This window comes from Dasypus novemcinctus, chromosome 3 (assembly GCF_030445035.2).
Source record: "Dasypus novemcinctus isolate mDasNov1 chromosome 3, mDasNov1.1.hap2, whole genome shotgun sequence".
NCBI lineage: Eukaryota > Metazoa > Chordata > Mammalia > Cingulata > Dasypodidae > Dasypus > Dasypus novemcinctus.
This window is the reverse complement of record NC_080675.1, coordinates 28,933,282-28,950,420: the sequence shown is the minus strand read 5'-3', so window position 1 is coordinate 28,950,420 and position 17,139 is coordinate 28,933,282. Positions and strand designations below refer to the sequence as shown.

Sequence of the window (17,139 nt, the reverse complement as noted above, 5' to 3'; positions counted from 1 at the left end):
ATAGTAAGGGACTGAGTTAATACCACCTCTTACTCAAAAGCCTATGTTTGGGGAAACAGATATAGTTCAACCAATTGGGCTCCCATCTACCATGTAGGAGGTCCAGGGTTTGATGCTCAGGGCCTCCTGGTGAGGGTAAGCTGGCCCACGCAGAGTGCTGGCCCATGCGGGAATGTGACCTGCGCAGGAGAGCCACCCTGTGTGGGAATGCTGCTTCATGTGGGAAAGGCTGCCCTGTGCAAGAGTGCCGGCCAATGAGGAGAGCTGGCACAGCAAGGTGACACAAAAAGAGACACAGAGAAGATAAAATAAGAAGACATAGCAAAACAGGGGAGCTGAGGTGGCACAAGAGAGTAATTGCCTCTCTCCCATTCTGGAAGGTCCCAGGATCAGTTCCCAGAGCCGCCCAATGAGAATACAAGCAGACACAGAAGAACACACAGCGAATGGAAACAGAGAATAAACAACAGGGGCAGGGAGGGAAAAAATAAAGCCTATGTTTGTTATAATATATTAGGGGTTTAAAAAAAAAAAAGAGAAGTTTTTAAGGGACAGGAAGAAAATAAAAATGATTAAATTGGAATTAGCTATAAAGAAAAACATGTGCCTTCCCTCATTTTTCTTGAAACCATGACTCTCTTAGTCTATCCTCTTTTGAGGTTCAGAAAGGTTGCAAGATATAATGTGCAAAAAGATTTTCTCTTTCCTCTCTACCTAATTATATCAAAAAGCTCAGGGAAAGTCTGATGATGAATGGCAAGCAATACTAGACCTCAGTGTCTGATAGACAGTAGGAAGTGGTATGGACTGTGGCTAACTAGACAATTTGTACTTCTCCCCTAATCAACTCTTGCCTGTTTTCGCCATACAGAAATGTTAACCTGGTGCTGCTAAATTGTCCCATTTTCCAAAGAACATAGAAATCCTGTTTTTCATGTGAGATATTCTTATTTTTAAATTGATAACTAGTTCACAATAAATAACAACAAAACTATGTGGCACTCTCCCTCAAAACATAAAATAAAACCTACCTGAGGGCCTCATCCAGATTGTATGTTCTCAGCTTGTTACTTCTGTATTGAACATTGTAGCTAATATGTATTAGTGGGAAAAACTTTTAACCAGCATAGGTCAAACCTAAACTGGTGTTTTTTCACTCTCCTGAGACTTGTGCCCCCTAGAGCTGGTACCAGTTTTGTTCTGTACTTCTCTTGCTGTGTGCATGCCTTCTTGCCCTCCCTCTGTCCATTCACCAGAGTGGAGATGGAGAACTGCCTGCCATGGGTACTCAGTTTTCTGAAGCCCTGAGCACATGTTTCTTTGCCCTCCTGGGCATGCATGTAGAATTGTTTTCAGCTCTGTACACCTCAAGTAAGCAGAGGTTCAAAGCTCAGCAGCAGTCATCCTTCTACAGTTGAATCAGAAATGCATCATGCGGTCTACTAAGAAATGTGTCTGTTCTTGTAGCTAACTTTCTAAGATGTTTGCCTCTAGATATTTCCCTGAAGAAAGTTTTTTGAACTCAGTGCAAATAGGATGACAGGAAATATACATATGTTTGAGGGTTTGGGGTTCTCTTTTTCTATATTATTTTGGATGAGGCTTGGTGATCAAGTTTAGTCACACTCATTTAATCCCTTCCCTATATACCTACCTATTCTCTCCCACCTCTAGCCTTTCACTTTCTTCTGACCTCAGTTCACTTCCTGAAGAGACACGGCTATAGCTGAGCATGGATATGGCCTGTTAGCAAAAGTAGAATAACTGCTACCTGATGAAACATGGATGCTCTAGCACCTCTTGGATGATGCTGCCTTCATGGCCTCCCACTGTATGGGCAAGGGTCACTTATCCCTGAGATGGTGTAAGGGCAACCCAAACTATCACATGCCAAGAACAGCTAAAGCTCTTCTCCAGCTTGTGGGAGATGACTGCAGCAGAAATCAAGGGAGTCAGCATGACACACTTGGGAAATAAAGGATTTAATATCTATTTATTTTGAAGCTATAGTTTCTGAATCCCATAAATGTAATTGTACCATCAGCAAGAAACTATTTTCCTAGCACTGTGGGGAGGGTTCTTTGTGCAGGAGGGAAAATATCTCTAAGGCTTAGCATATGTGCGATCCTTAAAAACTCTTTTTCTATACTTGTATATGCTGAACCCAGAGGACTACCTTAACATTCAGTTTTCTGTCTAGGCAAAATTAGGGAAATTTTAGAAAGCAGACCAATTGACTTATATTGCAAAATTGTGTATGCTAAGTATTACTTGTTTTTCCCTTCCACAGACTGAATTTAATTTTCACTTCAATAGCTTCAACCTTCTAAACTTCTCCCATTCCTCTTTACTTTCCCATTTGTACCTAATAGGTATGTCTTCTTGCATTCATACTCATATTGTATCCCACTTTTTTTTCTTCTTTTGACCTGGCCCCTCTCATTTAAGACAGCATTTTATGCCCTGGAGAGCTAGTAACTTATACAATTTATCAAAGATGACTATGGACATATATTTGAAATATTATATGAAAATATTATTTATTTCTTACATATTAATTTAGAGAACTGTGTGCTTGTTTCACATTTTCCATTTGTCCCCAACTCTTTTTTAATGTTATATATCCTTGGTGCTCCATATTTTTCAAATAACTATCCTAGTTTGCCTGGGCTGCTATAACAAACACTAAGACAGATCGGCTTAATAGCAAGAATTAATTGTCTCAAATCTTTGGAGGCTCTGAGTCCAATGTCAAGGTATCAGCAGGCCTCACTTTCTCTGCAGTCTGAAACATTCTGGGTGGTGGCTGGCAAGCCATAACTCAATATCTGTCTCCATCACATGGTGATCTGTCTTCTTTTGTCTCTTCACTCCGGCTACTACTGAGTTCAATTTCCTCTCCTTATAAGGTAATCATTCATATTGGATTTAGGCCCACCCTTATTTAGTTTGGCATCATCTTATTAACACTTTCAAAAAGCCTATTTGCAATGGGCCCACATCCATAGCATCAGGGTTTAGGACCTTGAGCATGTCTTTTTGGAGGACAAGATTTAATCTATAACAATAATTACAGAGAGGGAAGAAGAGATGTGGTGTGGGGGCATTTTTGGGAACTGGAGTTGTCCTAAATGACATTGCAGGGTCAGATGCTGGACTTTATATATCCTGCCATAACCCACTGAATGTCCTAGGGGAGCGTGTGAACTACAGGGTAAACTATTATCTACGTGGTGCAGCAGTGCTCCAAAATGAGTTCACCGAGTGCGATGAGTGTGCCGCAATGATGGAGGAGGTTGTTGGTGTGGGAGGAGTGGGGTGGGGGTAGGGAGGAATACGGGAACCTCATATTTTTTAATATAACTTTTTTTGTGTAATTATGTTTTTTAATGTAACATTCTTTGTGATCTATTAACTTTAATTTTAAAAAGTGTAAAAAAATAAAATAAAACAAGATTTGCTTTTCAACAACAACAATAACAACAATAATTACGGGTAAATCCTCAATTTTGCCACTCCAGTGCAAGTTGAAAATGGATGGCAGTTGCAGTACAGCCCACTCAGAGGTGGTCCTAAAGGATGGCCTGCCAAAGGGTGGAGTCTGAGCACTACACTGACCAGCAGTCACTGTACTGAAGAGTAAAGGAGAAAGCAGGGAAATGAAAATGTGTTTCTTTGGAAGCCTGGCATCTTGGAAATCTCAAAGGTGGAAATAGTGTTTTAACAGGAGCCAAACGGTTCAAGAAACCGGTAATGGGACGAAGCGGTGTTCCACCTCTAGGATGGCAGTTTGAATCTAGTCCAAGCAAAGAAGCAGCTTGGGCTGAAGGCTTTGATACTGGAACACTGAGCCTCTCACCTCCTGCTGGCAATTATCCGGAAGCCTGCTCAGTGGGCTATGTGAAATAAATTCATGGCCATGGTTCTCTGAGATATGATCATGGTCCACACTTTCAATAGCACTCTCCCAAAGCAAAACTGCAGCAAAAAGTGAAAAAGCAGTAAATGAACCATGGATGGAGATTTTGCACTCTACCCTAGACAACTGTCTTATAGAAGAAGGCCAAGGTGCTTCCATCATTGTGTCAGGTGCTCAACTGAACATTTATTGAGCCCCTCTGTGAAGAAAGACATAGAAAGTGAAAAATCATTTTCTGCCTTCATGGTGCTTGTGGTCTGAGTGTAGAAAAGAATAGTTTCATTAAAAATTGGAAATAAATCAACACAAGTGGAGTATTTTTGAATAGCAACAAGAAAGATTGCAGGGTGATTAAAGGACAGATATGGTTAATCAAAGATAGCTCTGGGAGGGTGTGAGTATAAGATTGTTTCAGCTCTGTACACCTTTGTCCATGGGCTAGGAAAAAGCTGAGAGGAGTGTCTGCTCCAGGGAGGAAAGGATTCCACATTCAGCTCTGGGTTAGGCCTGGCTTAGGAGAGCCCTCTTGTCTTTGAATCATTCCTTGGTTAGTGATTCCTGTAGACCAGTTCCATTTCCTACAGTTCTTGTTGACTCTAGAGCATCCTGATGTTTGGTTTTCTCTGGAAATCATAGTTTGAACTAAAACAGAACTGTGATAGCTTGTAATTGCTGGAAGGCTCTCTATCAAAGGGAAGACTCAAGGTTCCATTGAATATCCTGAGCTGTCAAAGGGCTGGGTTAGAACTGGATTGCAGATGCCTTCTGATAGACACAAAGAGACCTAGATTCTCCTGAAATATCAACAACTTTACTTAAAAAGAAAAGAGAGAATCAGAGTAACTTAATTTGGGGTATATTACGTTTTAAGATCTTATTCAAGCACACACATACACACCTCTTCATTTCTCTAGCACTGTGTTCCTTGTCCCTTTGGCTGTAATTATTTGACCTCTTTATGTTAGTGAGTAAAATTGTAGTGTACCCAAGAGAAGAAAGAATGTCTCCTTTAAATACTGTAATGCAAATAAATGCCTCTGCATGTTGTGTATGGCTTCTTCTAAACCAAGGATGATTTGTGTATCTAAGTCTATGCCTGACTCTGAGAGAGACAATGGTGCAGCCATAAAACGGGAGCAGTGCTACCTACCAGTTTCTCACCCCATTTCTTCCATTTGGCTGAAACTTACTTACTTTAAAGTTGGTAGGATAACTAAATTCAAGTATATCAAAATGAATAAGTGTGTTCCATAATTATTCTATTGATGGATCACGTAGCTTTGAAATTATTCTCAACACTGGTGTGGTGGGTACTTTCCAAAGGCCTGAGTCAGTGCTCTGACTTGTTTCCAAGTCTCCAGTGGGTCACCTTTACCAGCCTTGCCTGGGGTTCAGGGGAAGTGCTTTTCTTTTCATGCTTCTGCTAGGGTGTCCAGATCACTCTCCTCTCCAGTGGCTTTGATGCCATCATGGAGGCCAGCAGGCCTGCCTTCTCCCAATGGGCTGCAGCTGTTTAACTTTCACTTGTTTTTCCTTTGTTGCTTTTATTATGGTGGTTAGGGGCAAGTCAGAATCAACCCTTTGTATTAGACTCACTGATACGATCCAAGAGAGAATGTTACAGTAGTGATAGTTGACACAGAAGAGGACCATAAAATATCACCTGGATGAAATGCCTAGCAGAAACGCTATCTCCAGGACACACACACACCACAGTCCCTGTGTGCAGACAGGCACTGTTGATATATTAGAGTCTGCTGGCCATTTTGTTTACGATAACTAGGAAAGGAAAAATGAGCCCTTATTTCACTGTGTTCGTCTCAGGATGATGACACAGTAGATTCCCCTTGCAGGTAAACCAAGAGAACTCAGTTAATCACCATTTATCACTCAAATGACTTAAGTGTCTTGCAGATGCATTGGAGCCCTGGAGACTGAGCTATTCATTGGGTTGCAATGCTGTTCTCTTCTCTCATTCCACCTAATATAATAAACTTAAGTCTTGGCATTGAGAGTGATATGTGGTGGCATTGAAATTTCCGAGACTTTAGCATGTATGTGATTCACTCCCACAGAACTAGATGCCTTTTCAGAAAAATGCATCATATCTTTATAAAAGTATAACATTATCATTATTACAACTTTGCTAATCTCCATTACCTGACAATTCCTCACTCTGTCACCTTTTTCCAGAACTCTCTAATTTATTTCTCCACATTTACATCTGGCCACCTTGAAACAGGGTTATATTGAGTTGATTTTAGTATGTCAACTACCTTTGTGGGTCCCAGATAGATTAGTTCATGCCTAATTTGGTGCATTTTTAAATATTTTGTCTTATCTCATGAGAAGTGTCGTCTATTTTCAAGGTAATAGTTGAATGAGCAGGAATGGGATCCCCATTTGACCCTCCCATTCATATTTGAGTTATTCTGACCATTTGAACATAAATTATTGGCCATAAACTGGAAATAATCATGGCTAGTCTTGAATTACAGATTTGATGATCACTGTCAGCAAAATTTTTCTGTAAAGGGACAGATAGTAAATTTAGGCTTATAGGCTGTTGTAGTGCAAAAGCAATCATAGACAATAGGTAAGTGATGAGCATGGCTGTGTTCCTATAAAACTTTATTTAAAACCAGGCAATAGCTGGATTTGGCACATGTATTAGTCAGCCAAAGGGGTGCTGATGCAAATTACCAGAAATCTGTTGGTTTTTATAAAGGGTATTTATTTGTGGTAGAAGCTTACAATTACCATGTCATAAAGCACAAGTTACCTCCCTCACCAGAGTTTATTGCCACATGTTAGAGCAAGATGGTTGCTGACATCTGCAAGGATTCAGCCTTCCTGAGTTCCTCTCTCCCCAGGGCTTGCTTCTCTCTGGGCTTAGCTACTCTGCCATCTCTACAAAACCAAGTGTAGACTATCAGGTGAATGGTTCATCTCTCTTCCCGGGGCCTCTGCCATGTCTAATTGAGCCTTCTCTCTTCTCCTCTGTGTGCTTACTTCCCAGGCTCCAGCATCAAAACTCCAACCAACTCCTGTGCCTTGTTGTTTCTCTGTGTGTCCCTGCCCACCAAGCAGACAGGGATGCAGCATCCTACTGACATGGCCCAATCAAAGCCTTAATCATTATTTAATCAAGTAAAAGTGAAAACTCTGAATCCAATATAATCGAATATGCCCAGAGGGACAGACCAGTTTACAAACATAATCCAATATTTATTTTTTGGAATTCATAAACAATATCAAACTGCCATAGCACATCAGGGCAGTTAGCAGGTATTGGCTCCAGGCAAATTTGGCTCTTCCAAATTTTGAATACCTATTCCCCAAAGACATCTTAAAATTACAATAATATACATCTCCTTTTCTGTATGGAAGCTCTCAATTTTGAAATATGCATACTCTGGTTTGTTTGTTTTTTCCAGCTAGAAAATGGGTCTGGGTTTAGACTGGGAGTTCATCTGTGGGAATGACTAAACAACACCTTACTTATTAAACCAAGAATTCATGGTTCATATTTATTTTTTCACATATATCCATTCACTCTGAAGCTTTAATGTTCATACAGTGTGTCAGTAGGAAGACAGATACATAGTAAAATCTTCTGGAGCATCACTAAAGGTTTCCTTGCAACCACAGGATGGGACTTAAAAGGTTACTTACTGTTTGCTCACCTTTCCTCGTTGAGCTCTTTGCCCATACTTGGACTGGGTTATCTAAACCTAAGAGAGGTAGTTCCACCTTTGCAGCCTACTCAAAACTGATCATATATCTTCATGGAGATTTTCTAAAATTATCTCGTCTTTAGTAAAGGGTCAGGGGACAAAGACAGAGTTTGGACTATCAGCTAATGTCATCAAGTAGAAAAAGAGTACTTGGAGACTTTCTTAGGGATTAGCAGCATTTTGGCAGTAGGAAAAAGGATTATCAAGACCCTATAGGAAAAATGGCGTAGGACATGCAATAGTATTTTAACCTGTCCCTATCTAACCATATGACCTAGAGTTTCAAAGTTCACATCTGTTAAATGAGCATTTGCCCAACACTTAGAGTAGGGCAGAGTCAGAGGGATTATCCAAACATGCTTTCATTGCTCACCTTGTGCTCTGGGGGCTAGACCACATTCTTGACCATTCACCCATTTGTGTGCATACCTACTGCAAAGGTCTTCTGTAGGGAATAAATTCGCTCATACATATAAATGTATGTAATACAGCTTCTGTCATGCAGTAGGTGTCTTATGGTTGTTTGTCGAGACTGAATTTTATGAGCTTCCTAGTACAGGATTTCTCAACAGTGGTGCCTTGATATTTGGCATCAGATAATTCTTTGTCATGGGGAACTGTCCTGTGTATTGATATATGGTTGCAGCATCCCTAGCCTATATTCACAAATGCCAGTAGCATCATCCCTCCCTCCACAATTGTGACAACCGAAAATATTTTCAGACAATAATGGTCCCTGGGGACAAAACCAACCCTAGTTGAGAAACACAGTTCTAGTGAAACCAAAGTATGAAAGTAAGGTAGTGGATTTCAGGCTTGGAGACATCTGAATCACCTGGAGGGCTTGTAAAAATGGAGCTTGCAGGGCCCACTTCATAGTTTCTGATCCAAAGTGTTTGGGGTTAGCTCCAAAATTTTCCGTTTCTAAAAAGTTCCCAGTTGACATTGATACTGCTGGTCCTAGGTTTACATTTTGCAAGTGTACAGGTAAGATGTAAGCTGTTTGGATGATTTAAAATGTTTCCTGGTTTCTAGGACTTTAGTATTATTACTGTGAGGACAGAGTTTAGGTTCTCTTTTTGAAGGCCATTAGGTGGTTCCTCACAGCTGTGGCAAGGATTTTGGGGGAAAAGCAAGGCATTTATGGGAGATGTTCAGTCTGTGCTGGATGGCAGTCAGCACTGCCCTGCCAGCTGTCACCTGAACCCTGCCAGGAGACTGCTCCAGGTCTTGGCACAAGACTGGGGTTCCTACGGAAATGAACTTTAATTTTTGCTCCCTAGTCTAATCTAACTACCCAACAGACTGGTGTGACATTGGGGCCTGTAGATGAGAAGTGGATGTTCAGTGTGAATTTGAAGGATGTGATGACGCAGGCTGCCAGCCGGTGGCGGTGTCAGTTAGACCTGGGGCTCTGACTTGCATCTTATTTATTTGCACAAGCTCTTTTGTCCTTCCTTGATTTCCCCTTTCAGGTCAGAGTTCCTGTTGTCCTAAACTGCCATCCCTGTTCTTTTTTTTTTTTTTCTTCCTTTGCTTATAGTTGGAGATCAGCTCTCTTGAGCTATTTATCAGTCTTATCTCTCTTGGCCCTCTGTTAGTATTTCAGACTCTGAATCTAATCTGCTTTAATTGATTGACCTCAGCACAACCAGATATCAGCAAAACTCCTGCAGCCTGGGGAAGAGGTAGATGTAACTTTGCTGAATGGGTTCAAAGGTCATGGAGGCTTGTGCAGGTTAAGGAAGAGAATTTGTTTTCAAGCCATTTAATGTGAATTTTCTAGAAAAAAATCTATAGATTCTGGAGTTGATGGTGCTGAATGATTCTATCATTCCCAACAGTGCCCTGTAGAGAATATACAAATGCTTCTGATCATCTGCCATCTGTTATAAAGTTTCTTGCCCTCTCATCCTCTAAAATCCTCACTATTTTCACCATCTTTACCCCCTCCGTTATCATCATTGTTGCATCACTCTCTGTAGAGCATTGCAGAATTTGCAAAGATTTTATTAATATCTCTTAGCAGACATCCCTTAAAGCAGATATTATTTTTGTTGTGCCCTCTTTGTTTTTGCTCTTTTCAATTTTTGTAGAGATAGCATGAAACTCAAGATCATCTGGCCAAAAACCTGCAGAACTTAGATGGGGCCCAGGTCTTCTGACTGTAAATTTCAATTGCTTCTAAATGTTTTCTTATCCTCTGCTCTTCCTTCCAAAACTGTGCTGAAGTTCCCTGGGCAAGGTGATTAGGCCATAGGCATGGGGCCTTAATGAAACCCCAGATCATCTCCAAGCTCTACAGCTTGGGCTTTGTCAGTTTGGGTGATTCCTCCTTCCCTTTAGAAGTTTAGATTTCTTGAGGAACAGACCTGGCCTCTTACATCTCTTGCAGCCCTTAGTAGCATGTAACTCTATACTCTGAAAGTATATATTTAGTGCTTATATCACAAGTGGTCTCCATCTACAACAAGGAAACCAAAACATTGAAAGAATGGACAAGAGATCTTCCTTGAGAGACAGTTAATAGCAGCAGAGAGAGCCCATGCTATGTTCTACTAAATGCAGAGATTTTATCCTAGAGACTGTCACTAAAATCTTCCTGGAGCCAAAATTATCTGATGAATCAAGTAAAGTGGTACCTCATCTTTTTCTCTTTTACAGTTTGCCTATTTGAAGCATGATGAGACCATATATCTTGCTAGAGACTCATTGCAAAAAATATCTGCATATGTATGATCAATTCTCTATTTTATCCTAGGCTGTTCAAATCCTGCTTAGCCTCCCATAGTATTAAAACTGATCCTTTTCTATTACAACCACACACTCTAATTCATTCATTCATTCATTCATTCATTCATTCACATATCCATTAATTTAACAATAATTTACTGACTACCTATTAGGATCTTGCATTTGAGATACTTACAACCAAGCCAGTTAGGCAGACATAAAATATATAATACGTAATGTATATAGCATGTTATGAAAATAACTCAACTGCAACATGTAATGCATGAGACTGAAACATAGCATGGTAGGAAATCCATGGGTTTTAGAATCAGACAGACCTGAAGTCTAAACTTAAATATGCCTTTTATTAGTTGTGTGAATTTCCAGTTCTATGAATCTTCATTTTTTAATCCAAATTATCTGCAGGGCAATTGTGAGGATTCAGAAATAATTCTATTCAAAAAAATTTACTGAACACCTACTCTGCCCACCAAGGTAATCGGGGTTATGCTGCAGTAGCAAAGAGCCTCAAACACTCAGTTAGTAAAAAGCAACCAAGCTTTATTTCTCACTCACAAGTCCATTGCAAGTTGTCATCCTCACTCAAAAGAACTGACGGGTAAAGCAGAAATTTTATGGTGCAATTGTTAAGAGTAAAAGAAAATTCTCATGGGTCTCAAAATGTACAGTTCAGAAGGGACACCCAATTTATTGCTCAAAAGTGGTCTCATGGTTCTACTCATCGCAAGGGGACCCAGAAATTCATTCTTACAATGAGCTCAGAAAGGGAGAGAACTAGAAAACATTCATAAACAGTGCCTAAGATTACTTTACCTTGAACCAGACTTTGAGATGGGTATGGAAGGCTGTGCTTGTGTCTGGGCCACAGAAGGCATCCAATAAATGTTGTTTCCCTTGCGTTATTGCCTAGCACTGAACTGACAAGTTCTGTGGGAAGCCTCACAGTTAAGATACTGAGAACTGCTTCCATTGTACATCTGCCTGGTATACCTTTGAAAGTCCCAGCTGTTTCTTTTTTTTTCCCTCTTGAGATATGCTTTTATTTATTTATTTTTTAATTCTGTCAACTGCAATTTTCTAAAGTAGTGGACAGTACACCCTGCCTTCCCCTGAGACATAAGGGAAGGAATGAAGAGATTGCCTTCAGGGAGATCTCTATTTTTGAGAATTGTTTTCTTGCCCCTATGCATTTTTTGCTCCTGATGTCTGATCCTGGTGTTGGTAGCATCTCTTGGGTCACCTCCATAGAGATAAGTATAATGTGGCTGATTGTGGGTCAGTAAGCTGTAGCTAGACTAATTTAAGGAATCAGTTAGGCTCATAAACAATTATTGATGAAGAATGACTTACTGGCTATTTAAAGACAGCTGTTTTCTCCCCTGATGATTTTTTTCCCCCAAATGCACTTGAGGATTCATCAGTTATGTCTTCTGATTTACCACTTGTCTTTGTTTTTAATATCAAGGAAGAACATAGATCGAAGTGATTGCCTTGGTAGCAACTTTAGTGGTGATGGCTGTGGAGAAACCAAAATTTATGACCATGCTGTTTGTGCAGCTACACTTTGCTTGTCTTAGAGAGGCTTATAAAACACACCAAGGAATTTTGAGAGATGGCAGTTACCAAATAGTGACAGGGAATCAACCCTGCAAACCTTTCATTTTTAATTGTTCTGTTTGCTAAAATAGATATTTATTTTCAGAGTATATCTTGTTTACAATGTCCCTCAGACTGACTTCTCCTTAGCTCTTGCCTCTGCATTTAACTACACAAATGAGGACAAATAAAGGGGAAAAATGACTGACATTTATTGAGTTTCAAAAGTATGCACAGCCATAGGCCAGGTGCTTCGTGAACATGTGTTTTCCTATGAACCTTTCATCAAGCTTCAGAGGTACCAGTTATCTCCTCCCTACTGCCACCTATCCCTTTACTTAAATTCCTGATTTAGAAAAGAAATCAAAAGTTAAGTAACCTCTCCTAGGTTCTAAGAGTCAGAGGTATTATTATAAGAGCCAGAGGTGGTATTAAAATCCATATTTATTCCTTTGAACTAATTAACTCTTCTAAAAATCACAGAACACTACATGCAGTCAAATGATTGGATGGTTCCTCTTCCAGATTTCATTTATCCTTTTATTTGTATAACATTTGATTATTTTTAAAGTGCTGTCATATTAGTCATATTATTTTACTCTTACAGCAGGCCTATGAAGAATGTACATCTGATATCCTGTTCCCACACTACACATCAAGAAATGGGTTCAGATAAGTAACTTGCCTAAGGTCGAACAGGGCTCACTTTAAAGTCAATGTTTTTACCTCTCACATCTTCTATTCTCAAGGAAACATAAACTAACAGGGTTTATATTCATGTCAGCTAAGCATGACAGATTCAAGCCTGGGCAACTCTGTGGGCATTTGCCACACGGCTTCTGTCATTTATAGCAAATGGGAGCAAAGCAGTTAGGCATAGATGATAATGTCACTGTGGTCCCATGACAAATGACAAAGTGATTGCAGCAATGAAATCTTATTATTACGAGTAAAGAGACCACATCTGAGGTCTAGCGCAGCCACAGTTACCACTGTGGGAAAGTAAATGAAACATCTGGGTCAGGATCTCCACTGCCATTGGCAGCGCCCTAGCAGAATTAAGACGATCTCTCTGTGGCAGTGATTACAATGCCACCTGTGTGGCTCCTAAGATAAGGACCAAATATTTATTCTGGCAGAGATTAAATCTTTTCTTTTCCTGAATCTATTATGGATCTTGCAGAAAATCTGCCCAAAAATATATCTCACTGATCAGCCAACTCACTGAACCAGAACTGTACTTTGCCACCGCTGTTACTGAGAAGAGCTGCAGAATGCTAGTTTAAAGGTCTACTCTCTCCTCACTGAAACTGTTCTCTATCCATGATTAATTAATGATTCAAAAATGAATTGAATTACCAGCAATCCTTTCCATGCATATGGTGGCTTATCCCTGAAGGACCATGGTGCAGTAAACCATCTACAGTTGCGGGGTGGGCAGAAGAGTGCTGGAGTATGCAGTCATGATTTCTTACCTCCTCCAGTCCTTCCATTCTTCCATTCATGACTCAGGTTATCACAGCCTGCTTATTAGGCATGGGAATGATTAGGTAAACACATACACACATATACATCCTTAGAAATGAATGCCAACTTTATAAGTAAGAGAAAGTAGAAAAGTCATTTTCACTTAGAGTCAAGGAAAAAATAAAATGGATCATAATATTGTTAATGTGGTCATGAAACGTGCAACAAACAAACACCCATAATCAGTTTCATTCATCCATGCATCTAATTTTAAAACCAGGTACTTTGTATGTTACTGGGGATGTATAGATGAAAAACAATAATAACTAAAAGCATAGCAGTAACAAGTAACAGGAATTTAAGAAAACATGAGTCTGTTTTGTCACCATTAGGGGGGTTCCTCTTTCACTTTTCCCAGAATACAGAACATAGAAATGGCAGACATCATTTTATTTTACATACTATGCCATCAAGGCACAAAGGAAGCAATTGTGTCTACCCTGTATCACAGTATCTCTGGATTCTGACAACATCTCTTGTTGGTTAGTCTATGTTCCTTCATTCTAAGATCAAGGCTCCTGAGTACTGGTCTATTCTTTAATTGGGCACAAGATATATGCACACATGAAGGGTCAACTGGCAAGTTGAAGAAAGTCTGTCTTCTGGAAAAATAAGTGAAGTGTACCAAACTATATGGAAACCAGTGCCTAAAATTCCATCAGAAGTCTTAATTTGTTGACTTTAAGCAGAATAGGTGCTTAATAATAATATTTGTGTATTGAGTGAATGAATGAACGAACAAGTGAATGAAAGAAATTACTAAATCTGAGATTCCATGTAATCTTTCCTAGATCTTAGTTTATTAAAAGTCCGGATTCCTTTTGCTTTCTCTTCTTCACCTCTTTCCTCTCATCTTCCTCTTCCTTGTTCCTGTCCTTCTCCTCTTTCTACTTCTTTTTGAATAAGAAAATAGAGGATAACATAGGCTATGTGAAGAATATTGCAACATAGTCTTACAGAACATCAGAATTACAACTAAATTTTATTATCCTTTAATGCCCAGGCTAGTGCTTAGCCAATAAGTCAGAAACTAAAGATGGAGGAAGATGTCTCCCTTCTCTCTGTGCCCATCTCTCCCTACACCCTGCAATGCTGTGACGCCTTTCCAGACGTTGGAAGAAGCTGATTATATCTGATCAATAAGGTTAATTTTATTTTATGTCTCATAGTGAATACTAATTTCAACTCTTAGTGGTAACCAATTATTAGAGAAGGAGAGAAGAGTTTTAATAGCATTGTTATTTATGTTTCATTGTTTCCTGGCCCTTCCCAGGAGGTGGATGATAACATCACCTCCACCTTCACCACCACCATTGCCATCATCATAATCATTATCTTCATTGCCATAGTGTTACTATTCTGGAATTTGTTGTGTCTTCCTTTCCCAGAAATCTTTTGAGGCCACAGAGGTTCTCTTTTCTAACAGAGGCTAAAGAGTGAGAAGGGTAATAGCCATTTGATTCTGAAAATCTCAGCTCAGTTTCAGAGCTCAAGATGACTGTTCTTTGTGGTCTGGACCTGCAGAAAGTATCAGCAGGAGTTGGTGTATAAAGCTGGTTCCTCTGTCTTCTGTAAAAATAAGTGAAATGCACCAAATAATTTAGCTCCTAGTCATTCTGTAACCCTTCCCTTGGACTTGATTGTCCCAAAACATGCAGGCAGGCTATTTCCTCTTTGATTCTAAATATGAATTGTAAAAAGGTCTAGGGTACAGTGTCCTGTTAGCTTCTACTAGAAAGCAGTCCTAAATTGTCTGAAAGAAATGAATCTTGTCATGCCACTGTACAGCTGTTAGGTTCTTTGCTTCCACCTTGATATCCATGGCGGGCAATCATATGATGTAACCTATGCAGTGCAGCCTTCAAGAGCAATTTGGGTGGCATTAGGTCATTGGTTTTTATGTTCAGAATAAAAGCCCATGGAGAAATGTAGGCTACTATTATGAATTTTATGCCAATAACTTCCTATGGGCACCTAGAGTTTTGTTGCTGAAGAGAGAGAACCTTTTCTTGGAAATAACCATGCCTTTTGTGTTTCTTTATTTCAGGAACAGGGGAAGATTGGAGTTGTATTCAATATTGGCACAGTTGACATCTCCATAAAAGAGGAAAGAACCCCTGTAAATGATGGCAAATACCACGTGGTACGTTTTACCAGGAATGGCGGCAATGCCACACTTCAGGTGGACAACTGGCCAGTGAATGAGCATTATCCCACAGGTACATTTTATTCTCAGTGATCACACTCTCACTCTCCCATTCTCACTTCCACATGGTGTTTTCTCATGACTGTCACCAAATCATGAGACACAAAACAATAAGCACCCAATCATGTTTTTCTTTTTGTAATAGAAGTTATTTCTTTAGAACCAGGTTCAGCATAGGGAACTTCTGGAGACTCACTGACTATGCACTTAACACTATTGTGAACCTGACTAATGCTGCCTGACTGGTTCATACCAAAGACGATTCTTGTGGGTCTTCCAGGACACTGAAAAGTGATGAGCAATGGAGGCAATGGGCACCAAACCTGTCATGAATTATCATGAATAACCACAGGATAATCAATTGGAGATTGGAATTTTGGTGCCATTTAGTCAGGTCTGGTTAAAGACGCAGATGGCTAGAATGGCAGAGAGACTGTTCACTTTTAATTGATGAACTTCAAGTCAAAGTAACAATGAGAGAAAAACCAAGGGTGGAATTTCACTCATTTGGTTGACTTTGCCGATTTATTTCTCTCACACCAAGCCTGCCTTGATGTTCAGAGCTTAGTCCTAGCAGGCATTTTAATAGCAAGTATGCCGGCATGGGTGTGAGAGGGGTTAATCAGCTGTTTTAATTTTACAGTCAAGGAACACTTGCCAACAAACACTCAAAGCCAGATGGTCAAATCAAGGGCAGTGGAAGGAAACGTTGCCTTCTTTAAAAGAGACTATTCAAATGACCCCTTAGCTTTCCTTCTCATCTCTTCTCCCAGGAAAGGAGGCCATAACTCTGATCATGGAAGAGGAAACACTTTACCAAAGGATTTGCAATTGTCACCAAATGGATGTTGGGGCATAGCTCAGAAAATTGAACGTTTACACTGAATATGGGTGTGGTGCTACATTTAAATACCTATCCCCTGAACCCTAAACCTTCCACAATTTTATCACCCTCGGCCTTGCCCTTCCTTTACAGTGAGGAGGACACAGTGATGAGGAAGCCAGAAGCATATTTCCAGAAATTTAAGAACCATTTAGCTTACAGTTATCACATTTGAGAGAAATACATTAAGTCTATTTATTTATTTGTGGTCCAAGAACCCTGAATGACTTGAAGGCTGTGATTGTGTTTTCATGCCTATTTCATCATTAACTTGCTTTAAAAGCCAATTAGGAAAACAAGCCAATTAGAAGTGTCTGTGCTGCTGAGTTTTTTCCCTAACAGCCAGAGTTTCCCTACCTCTGATTTAAGGAACAGGAGAGCATCTACAAGTACAGAAGGCCTCTAAGCTATTGAAACAGAAAAAGCCCCACATATCTACTCACCTATCATCTCAGTTTCCATACAACAGTCAGCTCAGTCATTGCTGAGAATCTTTTGTCATACTCTTTAATACTTC

General features: G+C 39.9%; 1 protein-coding gene across 31 annotated transcripts in view; it reads left to right on the top strand.

Moving 5' to 3' along the window:
- NRXN3 (neurexin 3) overlaps positions 1 to 17,139 on the top strand; it is a 1,657,938-nt gene that overhangs the window by 1,452,162 nt on the left and 188,637 nt on the right. For all 31 annotated transcript variants that reach the window (XR_011648289.1, XR_011648295.1, XR_011648286.1 and 28 more), the window contains one exon: positions 15,581 to 15,752. Coding sequence is in view for 19 of the 31 variants with exons in the window: in XM_058292898.2 (XP_058148881.1) it covers positions 15,581 to 15,752 (172 nt within the window). In the remaining 12 variants the exon portion in view is untranslated. The remainder of the gene's footprint in view (positions 1 to 15,580; positions 15,753 to 17,139) is intronic.